Source organism: Fragaria vesca, linkage group LG3, assembly GCF_000184155.1.
Source record: "Fragaria vesca subsp. vesca linkage group LG3, FraVesHawaii_1.0, whole genome shotgun sequence".
NCBI lineage: Eukaryota > Viridiplantae > Streptophyta > Magnoliopsida > Rosales > Rosaceae > Fragaria > Fragaria vesca.
This window is the reverse complement of record NC_020493.1, coordinates 23,575,469-23,584,377: the sequence shown is the minus strand read 5'-3', so window position 1 is coordinate 23,584,377 and position 8,909 is coordinate 23,575,469. Positions and strand designations below refer to the sequence as shown.

The window sequence follows — 8,909 nt, the reverse complement described above, 5'->3', positions numbered from 1 at the left end:
GGAAGAGTGTGGCATGTCACGTAATTTTGTTAAAAAACTAAACATTTTGGTAATTTTTCACTTGAAATCTAAGTCATCTCTCTTCCTATCTGTTATTGGGCTTTGGGCTTATGTCCTTATTTGTTTAAATCTTTTCAAATGTGGGTTTTCTGTTTTTTGCAACTGTTTGAAGTAGTGGGATGTCATTTTCTAAAAAAAAAAACTCGCTGGTGAAAATGTGAAAACATGAATCAAGTATGACCAAAAAAGACGAAAGAAATTATGAGTTGGTAGTTGGTGGCCAGAATGATGAAGTCAAGCTGGATGGCGTGCTCCACCCGATCATTTCACTACATATATGGACACAACCTTCTCAGTTGGAGAAAGGTTCCAACAATGGCCAGAATACCTCCCATCTTTGCTACACAACTCATACTTCTCTCCCTTCTTTCTTCCTTTGCCCTCATTCTGGTCCGGGGAGAAGATGATCACGATTTCGTGAGAGCCATGGACCGCGATCTCTTGGGGCTCAAGAAAGAAAAGCTCAGTCACTTCCGGTTGTACTGGCATGACATTGTGGGCGGCAAAAACCCAAGCGCAGTCTCAGTGGTGAATCCACCCGGTAACTCATCAACGCTCTTCGGATTGGTAAGAATGATCGACAATCCCCTCACCGAAAAGCCGGAGCTGAGCTCGAAGCTGCTAGGGAGGGCTCAAGGGTTCTATGCATCAGCTGCACAACAGGAGCTCGGGCTGTTGATGGCCATGAACTTTCATTTTACTCGGGGCAAATATAATGGAAGCACCATAACTGTGCTGGGGAGGAACCCGGCGCTCAACAAGGTGAGAGAGATGCCGGTGATCGGAGGAAGCGGGCTTTTCAGGTTTGCAAGAGGTTATGTGGAAGCAAGAACTCATACATTTAATATGAGCACCGGAGATGCCATTGTTGAGTACAATTGCTATGTGCTCCATTATTGATGCTTCTTTTTCTTAGTTGTTTTTTTTCCTTCGTTGTATTTTTTTTTTCTTAGCTATGTCTAATCATGTAAGCTACCCACCTTTGTCTACTTTTGAGTCTAGTGGGGTTGGTTGCCATTAGAGCATCTCCGGCGTAAATTAAAATAAAATTGGAGATTTATTAATTTTTAAATAAATTTTTGTTGATAAATTTAAAAATTGATAAAAAAATTAATAAATTTATCAATCTTTGAAAAATAATTAACTAAAACTTAGCTAATATATACAATTTAGTAATACTGTTAAAACAAAAGCTTAAAAATTACTGTTATAAATCTAAATATTAACAAATTTAACAATAAATTCAACTTTATTACTGGAGATGCTCCGTCTTTCTACAAGTGAGGGCATAATTTCACCATATTCACTTCTATTGTCAATTAGTAGAAGTGACGGCTATTGATCTCATCATTGCATCTGCCCACCAACTACGGACTCTCATAATTTATTTCAATTTTGGACTCTGTTTAACTCTCGCATCTTTGTTCGTTCCCATGTCCTTAAGTCATGGTAGACATTTAGACGTTGTGTAACTTTTTCATCTTTGTTTGGTCATGTCACTAACACACTTTTGACTGCTGGTACACATATGGCATGGTGTACGTTTTTCAAGTAACTAATTAAGCCTATATGAAGAACATCTTCCTCAATTATGAACAAGATTGTAATTTTAGGTCCGATCGAATACATAATAGCCGGACGTAATTTCACCATATTCACTTCTATTGTCAATTATTCTTATTCTTACCTAATTTTGTGAATTTTCAATACTTTTTTTTGGGTAATTAATTTTCAATACGTTAAAACTGATGATAAAATAAAATTTTTTGTTTAAAGTTCAGAACTTCACATGTACACTAGTATAAACATAGATCTCTATATTCGATCTCAGGAATATGTTTTGATGTTGAGGCGGTCTATGTACAACCATGTCTCTTGGACATAATCATAATCTGAAATGTACTCATGAGATATAATTCGAATGTTGGTGATTAATAGATCATGTTGTGTCAAACTCACTCTCTTCCTAATTAAGGTGAGAATCCATCGATCCTAAATGGGTCTCCCATGATTTGTAGCGGAACATGTGGTTTGTGTTGCTACTTTGGCGCCTTATTTGGTGACTTCATGTCCTTTGCTAGAGACATCAATCATTACAAACTCATTTGCAATATGTGATCTTGTCATTTTTGCAATGTTAGCAAACACATAAATCATTGAATTTGCAACATTTGGTAGGTTCTATAATGCTTCGCACTTCAACTTTGGATTGTGCGGAGGATCTAGATGAGACAAAATTGAGACAAACTACGACAATTCATGCTGTTCTTGTTAAACGTTGACGTTCTTGTCCTCCATAACAACTAGAAGATTGTTACATCAAAGTGACAATCCATAAATCTAGCAGTAAAATATTTTTGTCAAGGATTTTATATAGCAGACTATAGTTGGAGATTTGTATCCAACAGACACCCATTTGTCGTTAAACACTCATTTTGGGGCGCTGTGACGGCGCAATTGTTAGATAAACAACACACCCAAATATATGCCAGTGTGAGACATCATGCTCTTAGAGCATTTGCACCGATGGATCGATTTGATGATTGATTTGTTGATCGAGAGAAAACATAAATGCACCAGCAAAGTTTTGCCCGACCAATTGCTAAGGCCCACATAAGACCCAGCCGCTCGGGCAATTGGATTGCTAATTTTCGCCCATTGAATTGCCTGACCAATTCTTATGGGCTCCACATAAAAGTGGTGTGTCCGTTACGTGAAGAGAAGGAAATTGGTTTTGTTTTGGGAAAGTATGCTTCAGGGGTGACTCGAACCATCATCCCCTCTAACAATTATAGAATAACTGTAAAACAAATAAGTAAACACTCGAGCTAATCAAAGTTCTAAAATTCCAGTACTTGTTCTATCAACTTTCTCCTTTTTTATATAAAAATTACCGTTTATTTTGTCAAATGTTGCCTGAGATAATTTTTCATTAAGATTAACTAACGTACCATTATTATAATTTAAAAAAAATTAATCAAATCAAACTATAAGTTTAGTTTAGTTCATAAATAAATGAATTGAATAATTTATAATAAAATTAGCAAGTAAATTGCCCAATTGATGCATTGGACAAACGGGGGGCAATTGCCAATTTTAGATAAATAATAGATTAACAGTAGCAATTAGATCGGCAAATCAGCAACTGCACTCCGTCCATGGGTGCAATTGCTCTTACGCAATCACTAATTGTAAAGCTTTAAAAGATTGAGTGGTTGTGGGCCTCACACGAATTAGTAAAGTTATGTGCAATGCTGCATTAACGACACGTAGAAATCGAGAGATTATTATGCATTACCAATGTCAATCCTAGCAACCATTTAAAGTCACTTAATGGCAACTTCTGCAAGACGATTTTGGGTGTGGCTCATATGTAATGGCTGTAACTAGGAAAGTTGGCTCCTCCAAGCTCCCTCTAAGCGCTACATCTCAATTGCTCATTCTAATAGAGGGTGACTGAAAGCTAGTGATCGACTGTAAACAAGCTTTGTGATTTTCCTTGGAAGAGTTGTTCTCTAGTTCGTGACATACTGACATTCAAGGCATCTCTAGCATGTTTAAGAAAATCTTTTTCTCTTATAATACTCGTGAAGCAAATTTTGTGATGGGCGTATTTACTTTATTTGAATATCAAGCTTCGCATCTGATTATCTGGCAAGACAAGCTATCTCTTTTGCCTGCTCGGCTTTTAAACCAATTCATTTTGGTGTTGTGAGAAACTTTATGTCGTAATTTTCTTGTTGGTGAAATTACAATAAAAATAATAATTTTAATCACAAAAAAATAGTTAACAATAGGCTGAGACGCTGGTATCTCGCTTTTTTAAATTAAGGAGATTCAAGCCCTCTGCGGAATAATATCGGTGCTTCATAAATCTCTTGACTTGTCCCCTCCAAGATACAATAATCGGCACAAATTGGAGGAACCCAAAGCTCCACCACAAGAACACCTTTCTTTGGCCGAATAAAAAACACAACTCCACCATGGAGGGATAGACACCAAACCCAACAATCTTCCCCTCCTGACATTGGTGGAGAGTTGCGCATCACCACTTCAACCCTTGAAGTCATCTCGATTCGAGACACAACTTATTATACCCACAAGCATTCCATTGGCCTTGTACTTGTGTCAGTTACACATAATCAGTCAAAGTTAATTGCATATGGTCCATACTCCCCCTGATTAAATTGGCCAATACCATGTGTAACTGCTCCGAGACAATGATCACTTGTTGACTCCAAAGAGGAACCTCGACTTCACCTCTTCCCAAGTAGGATTTACCATCATCTAAACCTTGGAAACTTATGCATGCCGTCTCTACTATGCCTGCAAACGAGACCCACCTCAGGTACCTGGATTCTTGTGCACATCTTTTCTCAACAACTTTCGAGGTTTGAGTTTTTCCTATCAGACGAAACATACTTCCACACTTTTCTCTTTTCATCAAGATCATGCAACCACGTGATACTTTCATAACTCCCCCTACTGACTAAACCCTACAACCTTTGGAGTCTAACTGGTTCAACGAAATTAAATATTCGAAACTTTGGGACATATACAACATCACCCATAGTGCAAAGTACTCCATCAAACATATTGATCTTCACCGTTCCAACACCCATGACACAACGCCTTATGCCATCACCCCAAGTCACAAATCCTTTGGACTTCTTAAAATGTATTAAAATATTATCTCCTAGAGCAAATATGATTAGAAGAACCAATATCCAATATCCAATCATGTTGAGAAGTGAGAACAAGTGTATTTACCTTTGGAGAATGTGAGAACTTCTCCAAAATCATCAGTACCTGTGCTATACTAATCATGGAGCAATCTAAGCCCTTATCATCCTTCTCTTTCAACAACCTTATGTGTCCCAATTTCTTGCACTTGTAGCATTGTTTACCCTTTCCTCTGCCACTGGATTTAGACTTGATATGTCCGCTAGATTTAGACCTGTTATGTCCACTGGATTTAGACCTGCTTTGTGTTCCTCCTTGCATGTTTTGTTCTTTAGTTCGAGACACTCAAGACATCTCTAGCATGTTTGACAAAATTTCTTTCTCTCACAATCCTTGTGAAGCAAATTTTGTGGTGGACGCAATTACCTCTTTTGGATATCAAACTTTCTATCTGATTATCAAGCAAGAAATGCTTTCTATTTCGACTAGCTCAGCTTTTAGTTTGGACCAATATTTTAATTTCGATGTTATTAGTGGTTTTGTGTTGTATTTTTTTTTTTTCTTCCACCCCAAAAGAAAATTGGACAAAAGAAAGGGAGGGTTTTAAGGAAATTGTTGTCGAGTCTGATTCCTGATTCCTTGAATGTTATATATCCCAGCTATTAATCATTTTGTATGTGATCTTAGTGTGATTGGAGCGGTCATTGAAGAATTTAAATTAAGGGCTGATCAGCATGACATTTGATGCAATTCTTTGGAGGAAGATTCCATGAAACAATAATAAAGCAGCTCATTGTATTGCTAGGCACACTTTTCGAATAGATGGAATTCAGTTGTAGAAAGAAGCAGGTCGTCCATGATGTTGTAATATATGATGATAGGTCTACGTGACAATAAAGATGTAGTAGTCTTTTCAACGTACTTGACAAGTCCTCATTTTAGTCATTTAGCTCCTTGCCATAAGATGTAATTTATATTCCGTAGTTGGTGGGCAGATCAATTATGAGGTCAAGCTCGATGACGTACTCTACTCGATCATTTCTCTATATATATGTGTGGAAACAACCCTCACAGTTGGAGAATGCAGGTTCCAACAATGGCCAGAATACCACCCATCTTTGCTACACAACTCATAGTTCTCTCCCTTCTTTCTTCCTTCGCCCTCATTCTGGTCCAGGGAGAAGATAATCACGATTTCGTGAGAGCCATGGACCGGGATCTCTTGGGGCTCAAGAAAGAAAAGCTCAGTCACTTCCGGTTGTACTGGCATGACATTGTCAGCGGCAAAAACCCAAGCTCAATCGGAGTGGTGAAATCACCCGGTAACTCATCAACATTCTTCGGAGCCGTGAGCATGATTGACAATCCCCTCACCGAAAAGCCGGAGTTGAGCTCAAAGCTGCTGGGGAGGGCTCAAGGATTCTACGCATTAGCTTCCCAACACGAGTTCGCGCTGTTGATGGCCATGAACTTTCATTTTGTTCAGGGAAAGTATAATGGGAGCACCATAACTGTGCTGGGGAGGAACCAGGTATTCAACGAAGTGAGGGAGATGCCGGTGATCGGAGGAAGCGGGCTTTTCAGGTTTGCAAGGGGTTATGTTGAAGCAAGAACTCACACATTCACTCCGAGCACCGGAGATGCCATCGTCGAGTACAATTGCTATGTGCTCCATTATTGATGCTTCTTTCATGTTTTTTTCTTTCTTCCTTTTGGTTTTATCTTCGTGCTGTTGTATTCTTTTTAGGTCATGTCAGCTACCCACCTCTGCCTACTTTCAAGTTTAGCGGTTGGTTGCTAGCTATTACCATCTTTGTACAAGTGAGGGTATAACCAGTATAATAAACAGACGCATGCATTTTTACCATCTTCGATCAATTCTATTGCCATTTGTTCTTGCACAAGAATTTAATTTACTGGAGTACATCTAGTTATAAGTTTTCAAATTGTTAAATCTGATGATCAAATAATAGACCTGTTAAAAAATTCAGAACCTCACATGAATGAATCGTGGAAGTATTCTTTCTTGTGATTAGTATATTTCCACCACTAAGGCACTAACACAATACATAGCTGGGTATAATTATAAAAATGAAAGCTTTAGCAGGGGAAATGCAATTCTAGCCAATTATAGAATCTCATTTCAGAAGAGAAACTAAGCAGTACATTACTTATAATCAAACTATATTGCCGCCCATTTTGTGAATAATTTTCATGAATCCCTCCAAGTTGATTCTTATTATTAAACACCTGATCTGGTCGATTTTGTTTTTGTTAATGGAGTACAAATCGGGATATGCTTTCTGTGAGAATCAAAATGTGTAAGGGTTGGTGAGTCAACCCTGTTAGCTCCACCAAACTCAAATAATATTTCAGAACCGGCCGTGTTGTTCAATCTAGAAATCCATCTGGGTCAAGTTCTCGCACCAATCACATATATAATGTCATAATGCTTTTTGGCAGTTCAATTATTTCAGGGAGTAGTAATTAGAACATGAAAATAGATTAGAAGACGACTTGGAAAAGTCTAGTACGTCAACTCTATGCAGGAATAGAAAGCTTGCAACAAAATTTGGCATAAAAACTACATATATCTCTTGGTGAAGCAAATAGTTTTTGGTTACTTGGTGCTGTGTGATGTGTGCGGCCAAAAGTTGACTATAAATAAGAGGTACAGAAGTGCTTCCCATTCCTTTCGATTTATATGCAGAAAACATTAGTTTTTGAATAGTGTTAGAGTATACCAAGACAATTAAAACAACAAATGCAACCTCAATTGGTTCTTATTCAAAACCTAGCGTGGAATTTATTTTGGTATATATAATAGCTCTACTAATTATTCATCTCCATCTAGTATAGTATATATAGTTATACAGAGAAGGACGTTTAGATTTTTATTATTGTATGAAACATTATTAATGGTCAACGAAGCAGGTTGAGCATTTGTGCATTACACATTTACAAGTCGTTGTTTCCTTCATCTTTATATATTGAGAGTTCAGAAAGACAAAGGCTTTGAAGCTAGCATAGAGCACTGTGCCAAGTTTACCAACCATAGCCAGAAACCTTCCCACCTCAACTTTCCAGCTGCTCTTAATCTCTTCCCTCCTGTCTTCCTTTTCAATGATCTTAGTTTCTGCAGAAGATCCTGAGTTTGTGAAATCACTGAACCCCAAGCTTCTCGGTTTGAAGAAAGAAAAGCTCACCCATTTTCGCCTGTATTGGCACGACATTGTTGATGGCCATAATCCCTCTGCCGTAACAATAGTGCAACCACCCTCTAACTCCTCCCAAACAAAGTTCGGCCTGATAAGAATGTTCGACAACGCTCTAACTCAAGGCCCCGACCCGAGCTCGAAACTTGTGGGAAGGGCTCAAGGGTTTTACGGATCTGCTTCACAAGAAGACGTTAGCCTGTTGATGGCTGAGAACTTTGCTTTTGTTCAGGGGAAGTATAACGGTAGCACCATAACACTGATGGGGAGGAACTCGATCTTTAACAAAGTGAGGGAGCTGTCTGTGATAGGAGGAAGTGGTGTTTTCAGGTTTGCTAGGGGTTATGCTCTAGCATCCACTCAGTCGTTCAATGCCTCTAAAAGTGACGATGCTATAGTGGAGTATAATATCTATGTCTTGCATTATTGAAACTAGCTAGTTCTTTCATCATTTGCTAATAATTACGTGTTCTGTGATTGCGAAAAAATGCATGGAATGTTCTCTTTCTTGTAATAATCCAGAGGTTGAATGGATTGTATTGACATATGTACGTGGTTCTGGACTTCTGGTATTGAATTGTTGGAGCACTAAGCATTGTGTTTGTTTATTTCAATATTAATTGTTGGAACTCATGAGTCTCGATCTAATTGCTGTCAGACATTATGCAGTCGATCTAATTGATATATATCTGGATATTTATATCTAATGACAACTGATTATAAATGTCTTACTCTATGAGAATATTACTGTGTCTGGATATATACTTGGTGAACAGATGAATAAGGAACATATTCTATATATTATAGCAGGAAGGGAATACAACTGTTCATTCAGCTGTGGAAAAGATGGTGTTGCCCCCGGTTTGCAAACAATTGCAACACTGCCATCACTTGCATGTTGTTGCCGCGTGGCGTTATCCTTTTATTCCACGAAGCTGCACCGTGTCCGTC

General features: G+C 38.2%; 3 protein-coding genes across 3 annotated transcripts; all 3 read left to right on the top strand.

Annotated features, from left to right (window-relative positions):
- Positions 1-297: 297 nt before the first annotated feature.
- LOC101296645 (disease resistance response protein 206-like) lies at positions 298-1,129 on the top strand. Its single transcript, XM_004294923.1, has one exon. The coding sequence runs from the start codon at positions 304-306 to the stop codon at positions 958-960; it is 657 nt and encodes a 218-aa protein (XP_004294971.1). The 5' UTR covers positions 298-303; the 3' UTR covers positions 961-1,129.
- Positions 1,130-5,825: 4,696 nt separating this feature from the next.
- On the top strand, positions 5,826-6,611 carry LOC101296361 (disease resistance response protein 206-like). Its single transcript, XM_004294922.1, has one exon. It carries the CDS (start codon positions 5,840-5,842, stop codon positions 6,422-6,424), a length of 585 nt encoding a protein of 194 aa, XP_004294970.1. The 5' UTR covers positions 5,826-5,839; the 3' UTR covers positions 6,425-6,611.
- A 1,149-nt stretch (positions 6,612-7,760) lies between these two features.
- Positions 7,761-8,589, top strand: LOC101296076 (disease resistance response protein 206-like). Its single transcript, XM_004294921.1, has one exon. It carries the CDS (start codon positions 7,867-7,869, stop codon positions 8,386-8,388), a length of 522 nt encoding a protein of 173 aa, XP_004294969.1. The 5' UTR covers positions 7,761-7,866; the 3' UTR covers positions 8,389-8,589.
- The last annotated feature ends 320 nt before the right edge of the window (positions 8,590-8,909 follow it).